Source organism: Copidosoma floridanum, unplaced genomic scaffold, assembly GCF_036245765.1.
Source record: "Copidosoma floridanum isolate Cflo_tuat_1 unplaced genomic scaffold, Cflo_Japanese_pri ptg000021l, whole genome shotgun sequence".
NCBI classification, from domain to species: domain Eukaryota; kingdom Metazoa; phylum Arthropoda; class Insecta; order Hymenoptera; family Encyrtidae; genus Copidosoma; species Copidosoma floridanum.
In genome coordinates this window covers 20,566,021-20,587,913 of record NW_028321898.1, presented here as the reverse complement: position 1 = coordinate 20,587,913, position 21,893 = coordinate 20,566,021, and the positions used below count along the sequence as shown (strand labels likewise).

At 33.2% G+C, this 21,893-nt stretch overlaps 1 protein-coding gene across 3 annotated transcripts in view; it reads right to left on the bottom strand.

The window, feature by feature from the left end:
* Rgk3 (Rad, Gem/Kir family member 3) overlaps window positions 1–21,893 on the bottom strand; it is a 65,724-nt gene that overhangs the window by 11,800 nt on the left and 32,031 nt on the right. For 2 of the 3 annotated variants that reach the window (XM_089594315.1, XM_089594318.1), the window contains exon 3: window positions 7,119–7,400. In XM_089594315.1, coding sequence (XP_089450441.1) covers window positions 7,119–7,400 — 282 coding nt within the window. The remainder of the gene's footprint in view (window positions 1–7,118; window positions 7,401–21,893) is intronic. The other variant, XM_089594317.1, reaches the window with a different exon arrangement.

Below are 21,893 nucleotides of genomic sequence, written 5' to 3'. Positions count from 1 at the left end.
GTTTGATCGTCACATGGAAAATGTCTTAAACTAAAAACATTCTTCTCATTTGCCTTGTGCATATATGTATCCTTTTTATATTACATACTAAAATCATTTTGCCGATGCCACCGCAACCACCACTGTTCTCATATACTAGAGCAAGACCAATAATCCAATAATCTAATAATCCAGAGCAAACTTGATTAATACACCAACACTGTAAATTCAAGTTTGTTAAAGGACACGTTCAAAGTGTGTCGTTAAAATTTGTATATTAAATAAAATAGATTACAGGTGCGTCGGTAAAAATGTTTTAGACCAATTAAATATAATATGCACCAAGTATTTCATCAGTTTTACTTAACCCAACGCGTTTAAACAGGAAAACCAGTAGAGGAAGGCTTTAGAGTAAAAAAAACTTGGCTACTACAGATTTAATGCGCTTACAGCTATGTAAAATCTGTGACAGAAATGTTTTATCCTCTATACAGCCTTCTTATGTCAATCGTTGAAGAAAAAAAATTGCTTTGTACAATAGGTTTGGTGAAATTAGTTCTTAGAATGTTTATTTTATTATTAAAACTTCTGTAATGCATTTAATAAAAGAACAGCAATTTTAACTGCAGAAAATTTACTACTTAAACGTGTACTTTACCATACTTGGATTTACATTGAACCTAATAACTTTCTTTATTAATAATAATACCAATAAATTTGTTTATTCATTTAAACCAGAGCATATAGTTGATATGTACAATAATAGCAACCAATACTGTAATTGTAACTGTAGTCCTGAAAAATTTAATTAACTGTTCGCTAGCTGGTACAAGAATAATACTTAAAATCCATAAATGAGAAATTAATATCCTTACGAACTAAAATTTTACCAACTGCTTTGGAAAATTTTCGGGAATCGCAAAAGGTTTTTGTAGTGTACACATAAAGATTTATGTAAGCTAAACATTGTTTTATGCTTATAGAATTTTCAATGATAAACTTATTTTACTGATAATTTTTAATATTTTTTAATTTTTTGCCATGCTTTTAGTGTACCGTTATGTGCATGATTGAACTTTATGATTCAGTATACTGTGAAAGAAGGCATGGTAAAATTAGTTTTAATTATTATTAAAATTAATCAGTCGTGATGAAGCATATGTTGAAATAAAAAAGATGATTTTTAAAAATAAATAAGTGTTTATAAAAATAGCGTTGATACCTATCAGTAAGTTCAGTAGAAGTAGCTTGAATAAAGCGAGAATTGCCTATTTTAGGTAGTTCACATTCCGTAATTTCATGAGTCATCCTTTGGCAATCGTTCATTAAATATGTAAAAATCTAACTAAAAATCGAAGTATACCATTAGGTTTTTGTAACGGGCGGTTGTATATTTGTGCCCAAGTCACATATATGACTTTTCTTATCGTACAATTTTGTTCCTGTGGGCACACTGCCCGTGGTATCAATTTTCTGTCTCACAAAATCAAAATTTCATCCCTTCCAATTATTAATAATTACTACCTACATGTAAAAAAATCCTATTTATGGGAAATGAACCAACAACTATATGATACGCGAGGTAAAAACATCCCTATTTTGCTGTAAGGATTGTGATAACCTTTTTAACAAAATGTTGCATTCGTCCAAGAACTTTCTTACATTCTGTGATCACTTATTTACACTTTTACAGATTCTCCGGTTTGTCTAAGAAATTTTTTTTACTAACTCAATAGTTTTTTCCATATTTACTTAACAAAGTTATTATTTATCTACATATGTTGGAACAATACGTCTATGACTTTTATATTGTGAGCAAACGGCCTTAATGTCAATTAAACAATAAACAAACATGACAATCACCATACACGTCTGTCTATGGTAAATGTTGGAAACTTGTTGCCTTTACTAAAAAGTGGACCCACCATGAGAGTTCTATCTCCATTATCTTTGATGTATATTCTACCGTGTACAAGGGTACGTGCAGAGGATATACGGGGAAGAATGGGAGAGAGAGCAAGAGATAGAGAGAGAAAGGGAGAGGAGCTTTATTAGACGTGGAATTTAATTTTCACCATTACCGATCGTCTACAGTGTCAACGTGATAGCTCTACAACACTTTCTTTCTCTTTTTTTTCTAAGCTGTGAATTTCGCGAACTCAACAAAACTAGAAACACTTTATTGTTTATGACATACGTGTTACTACACAGGCCAGATGCAGTTCGTGATCTGATTAATGATATTTTCTTATCTCATCTCACTAGTATATGAAGCAAAGTCCCAAAAACCGTTGTAATCGCTAACCGCGAAAACTATTCAACCGATTTTTAAGAAATTTTACATACAGATTCTTCACACTTCCTAGATGATTTTCGTATTGTTTTTTTCTTGAAAAAAAAAAAAAAAAAAATTTATTATTATAACAATAAATAAGCTCAGAATTTTGCAATAAAAATGATAGCTTGGAGCTCTAGTTTAAAAGAATTCGTTATGTTGCGTCAAAGTAAAATTGAAGCTATATAACTGTAATCAAAGTCAGTCAGTTTGGTAATAATTATCTCAAACAGAATATCTATTACCATTATCATTCGCTGGCAGTGCATCAAGAGCAGAGCTTTTAGCCATGTAGCTGGGATAAGTCAAGAAGCAACGCAATTATTATTTTATACTTAACAGTTTCACATCCAAACCGCTCAATTACATCGATTATTAAGTATAGGACATAACGAGTCATACAAATCATATTGTAAGATTACTTTATTTGGTTACTACGTTACTTCATAATGGGTCATGGAGTTATGTTGTTTTTGAAAAGAACACTTAGATTTCGAAAGCCCTTGCTAATACGAATATTTTCAGCACAAAGACTCTTGACGAACATTGATTCGTTACGCGCAAAATTTGAAAGGTTTAATAAAATCTTTGAGCACCACTGCCATGTAGATATATAGAACATTTAGATCGCGAAATATGGCGATATTTTTATTGTTCAGCTGAGTGTGTAAGGAAATGGAGAAGGCGTTTTGTCAAGGAACATAACGGTGGTGAACAGACAACAGACAGACGAAAATATAACCACGTCTTATTGAAAATATCTGATAACGATTTACAACAGATAGTTGGTTACATTGCGGAAAATTCGTTTCGTCCCGTTACTCAAGTTGTGATAGATCTTGAACTTGACGTCAATGAAAAAACACTACGGACATCGTCAAAAAAAAGAGGGGGCATACAGCTTCGTCGGTCCGCCTCGAAAAGTGCTTTAGGTGATCGCAATAAGAATTTGAGATTGCAGTATGCACAATGATTTCAAAACAGAACTGTTGAGGAGTGAAGATGCACGGTTTTTTTGGACGAAAAAGTATTCTCAGCATCTGAAGATGGTAATGTTTGCAATATTTTATTTTTTGAAATTGACGATTTTCAGCGCATTTTTGTCAGTTATGTAAAGCGAATTTAAATTTTTTATCGTTTAGGGAGACTAAGAGTCTGAAAATCTAGCAACACTTGGTTTCATGAGTTATATGCAAAACCCAACTAAACAAGTGGACGTTGAACGAAAGCTTTCTGGGGATGGGTGTCTGGTGATGGAACTGGATATCTAGTTGACTCTAGACACATAGTTTCTACCATTAGTGACAGCGAGATACCCTCATCAGCCAATATACGTGGTAGAAGATAACAGTCCCAGCCATACTGCTGCAGTTGTCAGATATGGCAATCACTCCCAGATTTTAAAAATTTTCTATAAGTAAATTCTATACGAAGTTCTCCGTTTTTCAAAATTCCTAAAATTACAGTACTTAGGATGTTAAAGTAATTATCGTTGTTTTTGTTTTATTTTTTTACTAATGTGTGGAGAAGACAATTTCAGTTTTAATATAAACAAACAAAATAAGTCTTTTATCACTGGAACATCGAACGTATATTCGAAATAGCAAAAAAAATACCCACATAAAATTGCTGCTGATTTTACTGTCCCCTTTTTTTATATTTTTACTTTTAAAAAATCTCAATTTTACATTTAAGTTTCTGAAAGAATCAAGTATAATTTTATTTAAATAATCTGTATAAATTTTCCAACTTTTTTGTACGAAATATTACTTTTAGATAAACGTAACAATTTTCTATTAAATCAACAAGTTGTTTTTTTTTTTTGTTTTTTTTTTAATAAAACAAGAAAGAAGGGGTCAACTTAGTCACGAAAAAAAAAAACAGTGCAAGAATAAAGCGCAATAAAGAAAGCCAAGTCAAACCAGAAAAGAAATTCGTACTTCAATCAATAAAAGAATATCCCCAGCCCATCAGTTGCTTACGGAAGTGCCTATATGCCATCTGTAAGCACTGGGCATGCGTGCGTTTTCAATTAAATAAGCTAAAAAATAATGCAGGATGTCAATAATACAGGAGAGCAGCTATTATAGAAGGTACTTATAATTATTAAAAATGGTCAATTGGGCAAATAATTATGGTTATAATAATTATATGTGAGACTTTGAAATATTTATTGCCTATTTACCATCATGGGGCTTTGATTCTAAAACTGAAGTACGTCAATCATATTTTACTGCTTCAATAGATTGTTCCCAGACCTTGTCTGCATCAATAAAGGACTCCACTATACTTGATCACTTTCCCTGAAGTTCACTCAACACTACGAGTAAAAAAACTCCTGGGAAGTAAAGTAGTATGACAGTATGAAACAGCCAATCTGAACTTCCATCAAGTACTGGCATGTGTCTGTTGTAAATAAAGTTTTAATTGTTGCTAGTGTCCTGCAACTTTTTAAAGTTCGTGCGAAGACTGAGGTAAGCACTTACAATCATAGCTAGTTGATTTTTTGTATGTGAGATGAATGTCATGACTTTCTCAACCGAAGTGAAGGGGGGAGGGGGAGGGGTTGAAATACATTTTTGAATTTCCTGCTGGATTGGATGCTACTTTTGGATACACTGCTGGTAAGTACACTGTTAAAAATTTCGGAGGCATATTTAAAAAAATGTATTTGAAATATTCTTACAAATCCGTGATTGAATTTTACAATCGCATTTTAATAAAATTTTAATGTGAAACTTTAATTTTCTCAAAATAATAGCAACTTTCAGTAGTCCATTGAAAAAAATTAAGAAAAATATTGAAGTTCTTAATTCAAACAAATATTAATTTTTAACTCCTTTATAAATTTTACATCTCAGCAAAAAAATTTTAAATAATTACTGAATTTCTCTTTAAATTATAAACTCAATCTATAATTAATGATATGCTTTTAATAACCATTTCAAAACAAATTATGAATTGTTGGTGGTTTCATAATGTTATTATTTCAATAACGAAGTGTAAATCTGTAATCTTTAAAATTTTTAGTAGTTCGATAAATATTTTGAATTTTACTTATTAAGCTATTTAAATTATGTTTTCATTACATTTTTAATCCATCATTTGATTTTTATTAAACTTCAACAATAAATAATGCATTCTACGGATCCAGTTTGTTAGCCTACAATACGAAGATGGAATTATGAAAACTTTGAAAACTTTGTATAGAAACCATACTTGGGCATATCAAATGAGAAGGAAATTTTCCTGAAATCATAGCTCACATTATTTTTTTTTTTTTTTTTTTATATATGTGGTGTAGGAAACCTTACATAGATACCTTCCAGGAAAGGTAGTGACAGATTCTTACTGGCTAAAACCTACCACCACATGGAGGACCAGCCGGGTTGGCTACACGCTCCTAAAGAGAGAAGGAAGTAAGAGAAGCGGAGAAAAAGATTATAAGAAGTGAAGCTTGCATTTCCTATCTAACCCGTCTTAAAACTACGATTTTGTAAGCATGATTTCTTACAATTTTCATCGTCAACCTTAATTTTTTTTTTTACGAATAGAAAGATGGGAATTCAAAAAATATAATTCAATTTTATTAACCTCGGTTAGGTTATTTATAATTTTAACATTGAGGCCACTGGAGCCACCTTAAAAGCATCACAAGGTTCATTATTTATCTCGTTAACTAAGGATACATTTTTCATGCACCACCTTTTTTTTATCTGTTGGAAGAAATTTCTTATCGCTGAAAAGTTTTTTTTTAACAGTTCATGATTGCTATTCTCAGTGGAGTTTTAGAAGTAATTGTAGAATTGTAGCTGCGAGGAAAGAAAGTTAATTAGGGAAGAGACTCTAAAGTAGGCGATTATTCTTCTTTAATTTCATTTTTGAGCAAGTTTTATCGAGATTAATTAAGCACAGAAAAAATAGCAGTGGAATTATTAAAATTTTTTTTACATTAGATCCTTGTAAGGAATCTAATTCAGGCAACCAAATCGTAGCCACCGTAACATCAAATATCAAACTATACGTCGGGTTATCTTTAAAACTAAGACAGATACCTCTTCCTTTTACTTAATTAGGAAGGCACTTGTCCTTTCAATATTTTGCAAGGTGGTCTTGTAAGGCTGGTGCTTACATGCAAACATAGACATTTATTGCCTCGTTTATTGCCTGTATACTGCTTGCCTTGGCGTTGTAGGATCACGCGTTACCGATCAATAATAACTTAATTCAACGATTTGACTGCTAGTTTCTGCTTCTTGAACATTTCGGAAGCTCAAAGTTCATGTACATATTTATACAGAAGTATGTAGAGGAAGTTATGGAATTTATCGAACATAATAAAGAGCATAATTGTTAGTATCGTAAAAAACAAAATAGCTTAGCAATACCATGTAACACATGAATTTCCTAAGAATCTTAGAAAAGTCATCCTAACAGAAATCATATTGACTAATTTATTTCCATTTGTAGTGCCAAAAAAAAGTAAATATGAAAAAATACATCAAGTATATTTGCGATAAAAAACCACAATAAAGTCAGATTTTTTTTATTACTCTATGACTACACCAACAAACATTGTGATTATTACTCGATGTTTTATCAATCTGACAAGCATTTTTTTTATAGCAGAACGATAGAATTTTCTCAAAACTTGTCATTTATAAATTAACAGATCAGCAAAAAAAGATACTTTAGTTGGGGCTTGAATTTAACTTTATTATTATATTACCTTTTTTCCGAAAAGGAATGTTAGCTATAATTCAGGTTGGCAATAATTATGATGAATCATCAAAAAAAAGCTCACCTTTTTGGCGCACGTGATCGTAAGCGTTGATACCCTCGCTGGACATGAACTGGCTGACGAGGGCGGATTTGCCGACGCCACGTGAGCCGAGCAGGGCAACGTTATACGAGGTCACATCCTTGGGTGGTGCGTTCTTGTGGTTCTCATCAGCAACAGAAGTAGCAGCACTACCGCCATGTCCCCCAGTATTGGCATTTGCGGTGTGATGATCACCTTCAGCCAACGCCAGGGAATTCGATCTCGAGCGTTTCCGCCGAAACGAGTCGCCTCGGTTTATTACACCTGCGTGTGTTGAATTGATGTACATTAATGTATAAGAAATTATAACGATTTCACACAGCTTATGTGGACGTAAAAGAAGATAATAGGTATTGGTCGTAGTTATGTTGTAAGCTGTATGGATGTAAATTTTCTCTCTTTTACTGTTTTTGTAGTACGCTGAATTTTGAGTTAATTTTTTTTCACACGAATTTGTTGTTACGCATAATTTGGTAAAATTATAACATTTTCTTTCATACTGCTATCTTCCATTAAGTTTTTGCTTTAACGTTCCCGAAATGCTAAATTTATATCAAAATATTGAAAACCATGATAGATTTCTTAGTAGGGATAATTTATGCAAGAGAAGTTATACGAATGATATGAACGCTTAATAATTATACTGGATTTTTTTCCAAATACGCATCGAATGCTAAGCCAAAATAAAAAAGCTACAAAAGTATTTCATCAATAAAAAAACTTGTGGTGACTTTGTTTTTATAAGTGTTATCAATTAGGTATTGAATATAACAGACATAAACAAGATATATAAATACTTATGCACGAAATTATCGCAATTTCAATCTCTAAAGAGAAAACTTATTTTCTTAGTGTTTATCAAGTTCAATTTACAAAAAAAAAACATACATTTTAATTAGAGATTCCTCATAAACAAAGGATACTTTTTTACATTTTCAAAATTGTAATTAATACATAAATTAATGGAAAAATAAAGTACTGGGGTAGACCGTATACGACGAAATCTACAAAAATATCTGGTTTTTGTCTCTAATTTTCATTAAATTTCTTTTTTGTTGAGTCTTACCTTTCAAATTGAACTTATTTTACTTGCTCTACTTAATATACATTATAAGGGGAATATCATGAATATGGGTTTCAATAAAGGTAACACCGTTTTCCGTTATTTACATGTATTCATATATCCATAAATATTATCTATATCGATAACACTTTAACATGTAAATGGCGGAAAAAGGGTGTCACCTCCACCAAAACCCGTGTTCATAATTTTTGCTTCATAGTGCATAACATTAAAGGCCTTATCTCGAAGGTATATCTGAAAAAAATGTTTTAATTGAAAATTGGGGACAGAAAGAAAGTATTATTGTAGGTTTTCTCATATGTATTCATAATAGATGGTTATAACTCCAGTATTTAATTTTTACAGTAATTTATGTATTAATTACATTTTTAAAAGTAAAAAAAGAGATCCTTCGTTCATGAGGAACCTCCAATTAAAATGTTTTTTTTTTTTTTTTTTTTTTGGTAAATTGAATCTTGATAAGCACAAAAAAAAAAGTTTTTTCTTCAAAGACAAATATAGTATATTGTTTGTCATTTCCTCATAACACTCCTGATTCAATTCAATGTAGATTGAGTCTTTTACAACATTCAGATTTATTATTTTTGGCTACACAATTTGGCAAACTTTTTGCTTGATTAAAAATGAAGAGTGTGATGTAAGGGTAACAAAATCGGTCAAATTTAAATTGAGAAGAAGGATTATACCTATACAGACACAGGTTTTTGTGTAGTGTGTCACTGAAATTGGTTATTTTCTACGTAGCTTTTCTACGTATTACACAGATTTTCCGAATATTTCATATGTTTGTACATTCGATGACCATTTTTTGTTAGCATTAGCTTTTTTTCGTAAAATTTTAGTTGGTTTTTGAAAAATTAATTTAGCTTGTTTCCTTCGATCGTGAGCGAGTATCACGTGCCGCGCATAAAAAAGCCCCAAGAGCACTGTCCCGCTTTCAATGAACCCGCCTATATATAACAGTGTATTCACTCAAAGTAAAACAAAGAGAGAGAGAGAGGGAGGGAGATAGTAGTTCTGGCAGTCAGTATTAAGACAATAAAATCGTATTGCGCGTAGTAACCAGGCTTTTGTATAATTCTGGCACGTCTCGTTTTTGTTTTCTCTATTTATGTGCATGCCTTTCTATGAATTGGAAAGCACTTTGACTTTCGATAGCATTGTAAAAGTTGACGTAGAATTTTTTTGTACGTGGATGTATCAAACGATAATGAGGAAAATTGAGAGGAAAATAACGAAGTCTGAACGTATGAAGTCGAATGAACGTAACAGCAGAGGAACGATGGTAAAGTTAAATTGGATAGCCAGCTTTTGTACTACAGCTGACATCGACTTTTTTACCCCGTATATCTACGAGATAAAATGGTTGCTATTGAATTATACGATTTGTATTGATTTTTATTAGGATATAATGTGTGTAGTATTTATTTATTTGCATTTATTACTTATTTATCATGTATTTATTTAACTAACGGGCCAAAGACCCAATAACATAAGTTTATAATTTGGTGTGTAAGTATATCGCTGGGCGTGAACAAGAAAAATTTAAATACATAAAAATATAACAAAAGATAATTTAAAATAAAATTATAAATTATATGATCATGTGACATAAAGATGAGTTTAATAACAATAAAAAACAAAATTAAAGAAAAATCATAATGTACTAATATAACGTAGTAACAGGATTAAGTTTAAAGAAAAAAAAGAGGGGTAGGATAATGAAGACGTGTAGTTCGAAGGGTTTTGTTGAACAGAAATAAGAGTTCGAAGGTTTGATTTCAAATGTAATAAATGATCAGTTTTAGGTAAATATTGAAAAGTGGAGTTGAAAAGTCTTCTTAGGGGGGTATAGGTGAGTAGTACAGCTATTAATAGTTGTAAGTAGTTGTGGTCAAAATATGGCATCGGGTGATTGATTTCATAAGACGCCAGGTGAAGAGCTTGGTGAGCTACTTTATTGAGTGGAGAAAAACTGGTTTGGGTGTAAGGTATCCAAGTAACTGAAGCATAAGTAAGTTGAGGCAGGACCAGAGATTTGAATAAGTATATGATGGATTCAAGTTTTGTAAAACTGAGAGTCAATCCTAGAGGTTTGAAAGATTTGGCAGCTATTTTGATAGGGGTGCCGAAGATTGTGTAATTGAAAGATATTGTAGTTTTTAATTCGGTAGCTGATAGTATTTTGCATTTATTCTCGTTAACAGTGAAATCATTATTTCTGCACCAGATGACAGCTTTGTTAAGGTCTGTCTGATGGCTGACAGAATCAGTAAGTGTTTTGGTTCTTCTATATAAATTTATTTTGTCAGCATAAATTAAGCAGGATGAAGTGACCGATGTGAGAGCCGTGAGGGACACCAGAAAAGGCGAAAAATTGATCAGATATTAACCCATATAATGCCACCATTAAGATTCTGTCGTAGAGGAAGGAGGCCAACCATTTCAGGAAGTTGCCCCCAAGACCGAAATCAGTAGCTCTAGATAGTAAAATATCATGTACACTATCAAATATCTTGGTCATATCCAAAAAGATGATATCAACCTGACATCCTCAAACGCCGATGAAACAAAATGACTAAGAGATTAAAGGTGACATGATAGGGGACAGTCTTTGGTGGACTAGATAGTCAAAAAACTTAGCTATCGAACTGGGTCGGATTATTGACCTGAAATTGGAGATAAGTAAAGGGTCACATGACTTATAAATCGGGAAACCATATGAGGATTTCCAAGCACTAGGAAAAGTGCCTTCACTGAGCGATTTAGTAAAAAATTATTCTAAGGGGAGGGATAAGGGATAACAGGAATTAAAGATGAATTATGCAGGAATGAGATTGGGGCAAGGAAAATTTGATGATTTATATTTTCTTGTAAGAATAAGCAATTTACTACCGTCCAATTTCAAATATTATGATGGCTCGTCCTTAAATATGGATATTATCCTGAAATGAGTAAAATATTGTAAATGCATTGTTAAGACTTAGATGTGTCTTGAATATTGAACAAGAAATCAGTTTTTTTTTTTTTTTTTTTCTTAAATTTTACAAGTTTAGATATTATTCGCCAGAAAAACTTTTACAGTACAAAATAAAATTTCTATTTGTTTTTGAGTTGAACTCCATGTTTGGAAGTTTGTTTTATTCCATGAAAAGTTTTTACGTTGGGTCATCAATGGAAATTTTTAAAAACGTTTAATGTCTGAGAAATATGGCACTGTTGTACAGTGTATGAGCACAAGACGGGTTTCTTTGTACGGCAGATTATGTCCAGTGCATACAAGGATCGTGCACATTTTTGTCATGCACAGTTTGTTGAACACAAAATATTGTTCACATATAAGCTAACTATGTTCACATAAATTTTCGTACACAATATTTTATGGACAATATTTGTGCCTAATTAGATCATTTTTGTTCACAGTCAAATGTGATCAAAGTATCATGCACGCCATTTTTTTTGGTTTAAACATTAGGCACAAACGATTTCATGTACACTTTTTTGTGCACAGCCAATGGTTATTTATACACATATAGAACAGTGTAATTATCAAATATTCACAAAATAGTTATGCACAAAAGAGTCATGCACGTAGTAAAATAAAACTGTGCACATAATAACCATTGTGCACATATTGTAAGGTACATCAACAAGAAGAACTTTTTGTGCACCAAGGTGATAGTATAGTGCATACTTTTTATTAAGGTTTGGCACGTATTATCAATACATCCACGTCAAAATACATTTCGTTTATGCAAAGTTGTTCACTACATGATAATACCATTTTTACTCCAATTACTATTTACCATTATCATTGTGACTATTATTTCTTACTACCAAAGTGATATTTCACTAAGTAAGTTGTACTCATAATTTAATTAACTCTCAAGCACTGAGTGTTAAACGAGTCATATATAATGGCACATTACGTCATTAGGGCAATAAGTACAAATATTATAGCACCGGAAGGGCGCGCGGTTGTTGTATGTTAGTGCCCGAGTTACATACATCGTTTTTCATAACGAGGGCGCAAAGTGCAATTTTGCGCCTGTGGGGACAATTTGTAAATCACTTCCTCTGGGCCTAAACTACTTTTCTGCACGTGGGTCCAACGTGATTACAATATTGCAAAGTGTGACCCAAGGGCGCAAAGCGGCAGCTGCATTTTGTGGCCGTAGTAAGAAAATGTATATTTTTGTTTAAAAGTTTTTTATTGTCAATATACAGTTACTTAATTATGCTCCTGAGTTTTAGCTGATGTACCTCTGTCTACACTTATAATTTCAAACATATTTTACGATTTTGTTTCATAAGATTATATTTGAACAGCCTTCTACGTGATTGAGATGTCAAAAATCTCTGCTGAAATAAACGAATGAAGGTCTTGTGATACTCGCACTACATTTTCTGAGCTATGACTCTATATATATATCTATGTAGAGCGCGCGGTGGCTCGGTCGGCTAGGTCGTGGATTGGCACGCGGGAGACCGTGGTTCAATTCCCGGCCAGTGCGACTTTTACGGGCAAAGTACCTCTGTGTCTTTCACATGTGCTTTTTCACCACGCAATGCTCCTCGAGGAGGGTTTTAGGCGACCTTCTCGCAGCAAATTTGCCTAATTCCCCCTACCCCCCTCCCAGTGATGGGAGGCCTCCCATCCCTTTCCTTATCCCTTTCCCAAGTGCTAAGTGCCCATAGTAGTGCCCTTATTAAAAGGAGCCGGACGTAGAGCACTATAATATAAAAAAAAAAAAAAAAAAAATATATATCTATGTACTATACAATTTTATACTTATGTCTTTGTCTTTATATCTCAGTTTGTGTACCTCTGTTTTTGTGTGTATTTCTTTATCTGTATTCGTGTTTTTCAATTTTTATCTTCCAATCACTAAATTGATACTTCTTTATCTTCCATTGTGTATCTGTGTCTCTACAAAAAGCAATATAAATATTTCGTTTACTATTTATTTTGTTGTGTTCAATGGTTGGCGCGTGTTTGATAGCTCTATCAAATAATAGTAGTTTTCCTACGAGTTTGAAAAGTCTTTGTTTGCGAACCAAGAGGTTTGCGGCCCGAGCCGAAGGCGGGGTCCGTAACGAGGTTCGTAAAGGATACTTTTTGAACAAGTATCGGGAAACTGCTTTTTTGCCCGAGGAAGTACCAGCCTCCCAAAACCACCCGAGGGCGGAAATCCTAAAGAATCCCTAGGAAATTGATAAGAATCCCTACAATGATATAGAAAATAAAATTAAAAAATGTTTATAATGATAATTAGTATTCAAACTACTTTAATATTATAGTACAGGAACTTGTATTGTTTTTTAAATATTAAAATAATTATGCTTACTTTTACAAAAAAAATTGTATTAGTATATATGTGCATATGGATGCATTAAAAAATGAAGAAAAAATTAGTTGATTATACATATTAAATAAAGACATGTATTTTATTTACAGTATTAATTTATATCCATCTGATCATCAAAATCATCAACACTATCATTATTATCATCATCGTCATCATAATCATAAAAATCATCATTTTCATAAGATTGATTAGATTTTTCATCCGACGAAGGCATCTGTGGTGGTGTTGGCATCTTTTCAGGTGGCAAGTATGATACAATTGTTTGTCTACATAATGCACAAGTAGATTTATTTTGAGCAAGGATGCAGGGAACACACATTCGATGACCACAAGGCCTCAACTAAAGTTGCAGAATACTTGATTTTTGACGAAGTGTGTTAGTTAAAAAAACTCCCATTGGATCTTATTACAGAACATCAATTGAGTGGAGCTGTCATGCTGACTTAATTTTATTTTAACAATAAAGGAATGTACTATGATTGTGAGTAATTTTACTTTTTTTTTTATAATAGAACTATTAGTGTGAAGAAAATGTTATGTTATATTTATTATACGTTATGTTATAATTTTCAGATGAAGAAATTACTAACGTTTTTCTTCATGCAGTTGCCTTGCACGATGAAAGATTGATATCGATTGATTATTTGGACGATTACTGCATCGTAATGTGAGTAAATTTGTCGTCATATTTATTATGTTTACTTAACTAATAGTAAATATATTAAAATAAATTTTTTGTTTTACAGCGAAAATTTCAATGAAATATAAAAATTTAGTTACATCATGGTAAGGAGCTGTAATAGCAGTGTAATGCACTTTTCTGTAGATTTTGTTTAATTTTTTATTAAGTATAATGATTAATCAGTCGTTTTTGTTTTCATCATCGTAATACATGTGACATAAATTTTTTTTAATTATATAATTCATATTCTGTAAAAAAACATGTGTGATTGGTTGCATCTAATGAAATGATTATGTCCATTATGTAATATTTGATTAATAAGTATGTGTAAAGCCTATGTTGAAATTTCTGTCACAGATTTTGTATATAAATAAAAGACGTTTCTTTGCATGTACATCTGTATGCATTTAATTCAGTCAGTTCAGTTTCGAAGTAAAGGCTTCACAGATTTGGCACTAATGCGGACGTTCTTTAGTGTGGACACGAATGTTCACCTGGTGATTTTATTTATTTGTATATATTTTATCACACAATTGATATTCAAATCGACGTTACACCGGTGTAAGTTTTGTCCAAGACCTTTTTCATTTAAATAAACTTTTTCACATTCCACAGGTTGATTACTTATGTGTTCAACTACATGCACATAGAGATTTTCTTTCTTATTGAAAATTTTTCTGCAGTAGTCACATTCAAAATGGGGATGGCCAGTGTGCTCCTGCAAATATCTCCCAAAGTGATCCCTTCTTACAGAAGAATTTTCATGGTGCTGAGATGTACTCGGATGTGTGCATGAACACGCACAAATCCTGACATCTTGAATTTGCTCTATAGTCAAATATGTTAAGTTATGATTATTATAAAAGAGCTTTCAATGTTACCATTCCACAGATACCTGTAATAACTGGTAAATAGCATAGATATAATTCTTCTTATTGAGGTCGAAGAGTAGTATTAATGTGGGATATTGCATTAATAATTCATCCTCTCAGTTGTGACTCAACATGTACTTCATCTAAAATTTTAGTAATTTCAAGTACATTACTTATAGAGGTTAGACAGTGCTCACAATTCACTCAACAGGTAGCCAAAAAATAGGTCTGCACGTATAGTTGTATTCGTTTAAGTTTTCTAAAAAATCTCACCTCTAACTAGTAGTTTACTACTTTGGCTTAGAAAAGTAAGCAAAAGTAGTTAAAAATGTAGTGTAGTACTTTATTATGCTTACAAAAATTTTAGTGTGAAAAGTAATTTTTCTAAAAAAAATCAATGGTGATTTTTATTCCCAGTTTATTAGTTTTGGATTATGAATACAATGAGGTTAAAATCTCAATGCCCTAATAGGCTGGAATAATGCCATCTTTTTTATTACTATGCAGTTATGAATAGTTACTTACATAAATACTTTGCACAAAATGTGTCGCTGTGGAAGAAAAATATGTGATTGAAATCAATCCTTGATCTTCTATCGGCTATTCAAATCAGTGATGGGTAAATAGTGCGACACTGAATTTACAACACGTCAGGTGTATGAGGATGGCGACCCAGGTCGCGATGGTCAAAAGTTTGTTGTCGTCCGCAACCTTCAGAGCGCTTCTTTATCAGCGCCACCCCCGGCCAAGATATAAACTATCGCTGATGTATACATAATATGATGTATTTTATGTTTTATTATTTTTATTTTTTATTTTATAATTTTTTTTTTTTTCGCGTTTTTTATGTCAATGTGCACAGTGCCTGTCAGGGGCCTTACCATACAGCTATTTTTCTGTACATCGGCCTTTGTTATAACGTAGGGCCCGTGAAGAGAAAAAAAGTTATATGGTACATTGGTACCATCCCAGTGCACATCTCAGAATCACCAATTATCCGCATGCATGTATATATACATCATATCATGTATACATAAGCGATAGTTCACATCTTGGCCGGGGGTGGCGCTGATAAAGAAGCGCTCCAAAGGTTGCGGTCGGCAGCAAACTTTTGACCATTACGGCCAACGCTGGCGAGACCTAGCAAGCTTATCTCAGATGGCGCTACCGGTACCTAGGCTCTAGCCAATGAAATGAGAGAACGGTTTGTGCACAAAAGTATTAGTATATTACGTTACAAGGCCGTAAAGTGGCTGATGTTCATCACGCGGCCGTCCAGCAGACACCTTACGGCCGAGTGACGTATACGATTTTTCGTCATCCCATATAGAAAAGTTTGTTCAATAGAATCTTATTAAATACACATTTGTTCGAAATCCATACAGTTTATTTGGTCAAATAATAAGCTGTAAAAATGAAAAAAAATAACTATGCTGAAAAGTACCGTGCGTTCCTTATGACATAAAATAATCGTTGGCCATAAGAGGCCGTTGATTTGCATTTTCTCCCGTATGATTTACAAAAAGGGCCATTTTTTAAAGATTTTAAGATTTAAAACTCCCAAAAAATATATATATATTAAAAAAAATTTTTCTTTCTCTTATCTCGCAACTTTATTATCAGAGCAACAAAGTCCTGAAGCTTTATTTCTACATTTTTTATCGCAACAAAAATACAAATACATAATCCACCCACTTAAATATCTGGAAGATTTAAGAGATTACTGTGAGGGTACTGATTAAAAAGCCGATCTCTCACGCAATGGAATCTTATTGGTCAATTTTGACGCTGCTGTTTCAATCTCGATAAATGTTCTGTGACAGTTTCTTGACGCCTAAAATTGTAATTGCCCTCTTGCGACTTTTGTAATCGTTAAGACTTTTGTGAGCCTTAAAGGTTGTTTTTTTCAACTTTGTGAAGTTCTAATATATTTGCTGGCACGGTAGTTCGACGTCCGATGGCCCTAAAAAAGACCGGTGAGATTCTCAAGTAAACTCTTTCTTGACTGAAGTTTACAGCAATTGTGACTGCCTGGATACCTCAGGGTGATCTTCTCTGGCCTGTTATTGAAGCCCCAGACTGATCGAGAGAAAAACTACGTAGTCGAAAGCTTCGGAGCTAGTTGTAGAGATCTTTCCCAACGTCTCCTGGTATAACGTCGAAGACGTTGGTGTCTAAAGCACCTTTCTTTTTTGCAGACTCAGTTGCTTTGATAATCTAAGGTGGGGACATTGGTTCGTTATGCTTACCCGTTGGAGACTGTCCCGGTGGCTCAATTTTTTTTTTCCTTCATAGCTGTTAAGTTTGCCCAACGCAGACCTAAGAGAGGATCGGTGATTCCTGGTTGAATGTTTAAAGTCGAGAGGGTAATATAGGGTCGTCGGTCACCGGGATTCCCAGCCTTGCGACGAATAACTCCGCTCGTGACGACTACCAGTGAATGACTGACTTGGTTTAATAGTGGCCATCTTTAGTTAACATAGTCTTTTAGTCGACGAATCGTTTTCGGAAATGATAGTAAGAATGTATTTGTTGGCAAGGTAGTTTAAACTTAGGTGGCCCTTAAAAAATCAATGAGATTGATGGTTACGTAGGGAGCGTAAATACTTATAATGGTCCCGAAAAGGACCAGTCGTGAAGCTTTCAGCTATTCCTTATTATTATTCTTGATAATGAAGAGCTGACTGCAGGTAGCTTGACTCTTACCCACGAAGTCTCTGTGTACGGAGACCGTGACGGAGAGAAGTACGCCACTCAAAGAATATCTCGTCTTCAGGTCGTTTCCCGGATAATCAACTGCTTATCGTTAGTCGGGAAAGTGGACCTATTTAATACCTTGTCTGGGTATGCCGTTGGGATGACCACTGAGAAGAAAGCCGTTGTGGCTGTCCGTGCTTCTCAGGGCTGTCTTCTCTGGCTTACATTTGTATTAACAAATTCTCTGACGGCACCAGGCCGGAAGGTGGAACGGCCACATAACTCTGAAGTGTTGAAGCGGGTTGTGCTCTGGCTAGACATGTATTCAGGTATTCCATCGGAGATGTTACCGGTTAGATTCGTTTTTTATTGGTGGCACTTATCAACCCTGGAGGTTCAGGGTGGAAGTAGACCTAGGTCACTTTCCCGTTGGAGAAGAGTGTCGTCGGTAACTGGCATACTCAGCTGCACGACCATCATCTATATTCGATGCAGCTTGGTGAACTGCTGGTAGACGACTGCAAAAACTTCTAAGACGCTCCGGCTTATTATAACCACACTTATTTAATTCTGTTGCAGGCAGCTTTAATTTTCTATCGACACCACCTAGCGGATCCTACTAAACTAACGTGAAAAGCTGGCGTATTTCTGCAGAACTTTGAGCTTATTTATTGCCATTGTTATCAAATTTTTGAAGATAAAAATAATACTAAAACCATCTAGGAAGTGTCAGGAATCGGTATGCAAAATTTCAGCAAAATCGGTTCAGTAGTTTTCGTGGTTAGCGATCACAACGGTTTTGGCGACTTTGCTTTATACAGATATTCGTTAAATATCCCATATATTTATATAGACATTCGCTGTGCATTTGAGAGTACGAACCTCGCAGAAGCGCCTCACTCAGCGGACGTAAAGAGATGCAGCGGCCGTACATTTGTCGTATTACGTCCGTCTAAGCGGACGTAAACAAACTTTACTCACGGGGATGACGAAAACATATATATGTGGTCTGCAGTGCACATGCATACTTTCGTGCACAAAACCGTTCTCATAGATCATTGGCTAGAGTATAAGTACTGGTTGCGCCATCTGAGATTAGTTTGCTAGCAGTGTGTTCCAGTATCATTCTCTATCTAACAACTTACCGGCAACTTTATCTTGTCTTGTGATATCGTATGTCACGTTTAAGTTGCCGGAAAGTTGTTGGAAAACGATACTGAAACACTCCTTAGGTGGCCATCCCCATAATATAACATAAGTGATGTAAATTGTATAATATGTAATAGATGACACTAATTTCAAAATAAAAATAATAAGCGCGCGAGATTCAAATAAGATAATGAGTGAACAAGTAGAAGATAATTCTACACTTCTAATAATTCTACTTTCCTAAGCTATCAAATGAATAACTAATTAATGAAATGAATAATAATACAACGACTTAAGATAAACTGAACAAAAAAAACGACCGAACTGTAAGTAGGCAATAATAGTAAAAAATGAGGGTCGCTTATTGGCACCAAATCAATACAAATTTTAATTATAATTATTTATCAGTAATCCAATAAACTATCTTGTTCCGAATAAAGGTAATTGCACAACTCGTACACATTTTTTGAAGTAGTACCAACAATAATTTTAACAACTGATGAACATAATGAAACGTTAACTTGGTATAATAGTGAATATTCAATATTTCGCAGTAAATATTCACTATTTTAAAAAGTTATAAGTATACAACTTCGAAATAGTGAAATCGACTGTTTCACTGTTTAAATAGTGTACATTCACTATTTTACACTGCATATGCACTATTTTAAAAAAGTTGTATACTTATCCCTATTTCAAATTTAGAGAGCAGTGTAAGCTCGACCTCGCCAAGCAATGGTTACTTAAGTGTCGTAAATACACTTGTGTCGGAAATTAAGGTTCGTCGTTGTGTAATTTATGACAATTTCAAACGCTTCGTAAATTCAACTTATACTTTGGGACCGGAGGAATTAGTTAACTTGGCGTAAAATGTACCCACGGGAGCAGCATTGCACTTTGCGCTCTTGGTAAGACAATCGACGTACGCGACTCGAGCACTAACATACAACAACCGAGCGGTCTTCGGGAACTTATATTTGTACTTTGTGCCCCAGTGACGTAATATGCTATTATAAATATCTCACTTTAAACTAAGTGCTTAAGAGTTAATTAAATTTGAGCTTTTATAAGTATTACTTACCTGCGTTCATTTGAAATACATTTAAATCATTTCGTCAGTAAGAAATAATACCCGACATCAATAGTCACAATAATGATGGTGAATAGTAATTAGTGTAAAATGGCATTATCATGGAGTAATCAACTTTGCATAAATGAAATGTATTGACGTGATCTAAATTGTAATGTACAAACTAAAAACAAAATTTCAACCCTCAAAAAATGATTTTTTTTTTCAATGTTTTCAAACGCTTATACGCAAAAAAAAAATGTGCAAATATCTTCGTTTTTTGATTTTCTATTTTAATTGTTGTTCAGAAAATTATAAAATGTTTTACTGACTGTAAAAAATTTGTGAAAAAGATCTTTTACCAACTTGTAGTATATATATTTATTATTAAGAGTACTTGTATTATCTTAAATTTTTATCTGACAAAGTTTGTGCTTACGTTTTGAACTTTGATACTTTTATCTCTTTGTTTACGTATATGTCTGCACCAATAGTTTTTAATCTGAATGAAACTGTCACAATAATTTAATTACCTTTCGTTTATCTTTGACTTCCTGTTATTTTCAAGAGTGTGTCATCGAGCGTTTATCTCTGCTCTGAAAGTTTCTTTTATAAGATCCTTATCTTTATAATTTAAGTATTTTTCATATTGCTTACGTACTTTCTTCTCTGTTTTCTGTTTACGCATTTCAATTTTAAACCGTCTATGATGCAGGTATAGATTATAAAAAATATCAAAATCGATGTATTTAAACCATAGGTCTTACGACGTCATTCCATCACTCAAGTAACGTTTACAGGCTTTATTTCATGCAGTTTTTTGTAAACGTCAAAAAGAAATGAATATTTCTTCATCCAACTCTTCACTTTGCAAGCATTTGTATCAAGTGCCATGGCAGGGGAGCGGCACGTGTCAGTTTGAATAGTAGACGTTGTATGGCGTCGCGTCTTTAAATACGTTTAATTTTGATTTACCTATTTTCTAATTAAAAAATAAAATATACGTTTACACAGCCATGGTGTTTTTGCGTGTTTTCTGATTGTCTTACCGTGCAGATCGTTTATATTCTTAATCTGTTCTTCTAGTAGTACCAAAAATGATATGTTTGTTTTCAATGCGATAGAATATTTCGTTAAAACACCTAGAACCTCCTTAAAAAGGCTTCGTCATTTAAGGAAGGGCCTCTTGGTGTGAATATATAATGAAATTATTTTGCGACCAACTTTTTAAATAATAATATTACTTAGCTAAGTCTTAGATTAAAAGAAATAGAATTGTTTAAAATAAAGCTGTTAATTATTTATGGAAAGAAAGAAAAGAGTGGCTATTGCTATCTTCATATTCGCAAAAAATACTTCTTTAATAATTTTCACACAATCTAGGTCATCAACGTATTATTATTATTTTTGTGATCTGAATGAAACCAGCAAAGATGTAGCTATTATTACGTCTCGGATTTAGAAAGACTCAGTATTTCTTTCTTTTAAAGCAGAGATTACTGTTTAAAGTATAAATCGTTGTAACATTTATGTTGTGTGAGACAGCGTGTTCAAATAAACATTTTTCAAATTTAATTTTCCCGAAAATGGGGTCGTCAACCGTGATTTTTTTTGTCATTAAATCTGGGATACTTAAATTACAATATCATCAATTTTTATATCAGAGGTCATCACTTAAATAAAAATTAATTAAACCACCTTCATTAGTCAAAGTAAAATATTGGACGCAGCTTTTTTTCCTTTTCTAGAAAATTCCTATTTATTCAACATTGTTCAATAAAAAATTATTCATATTTTAGAATCCCTAATGATTCTGTGAATGGTTCGTTAATTGT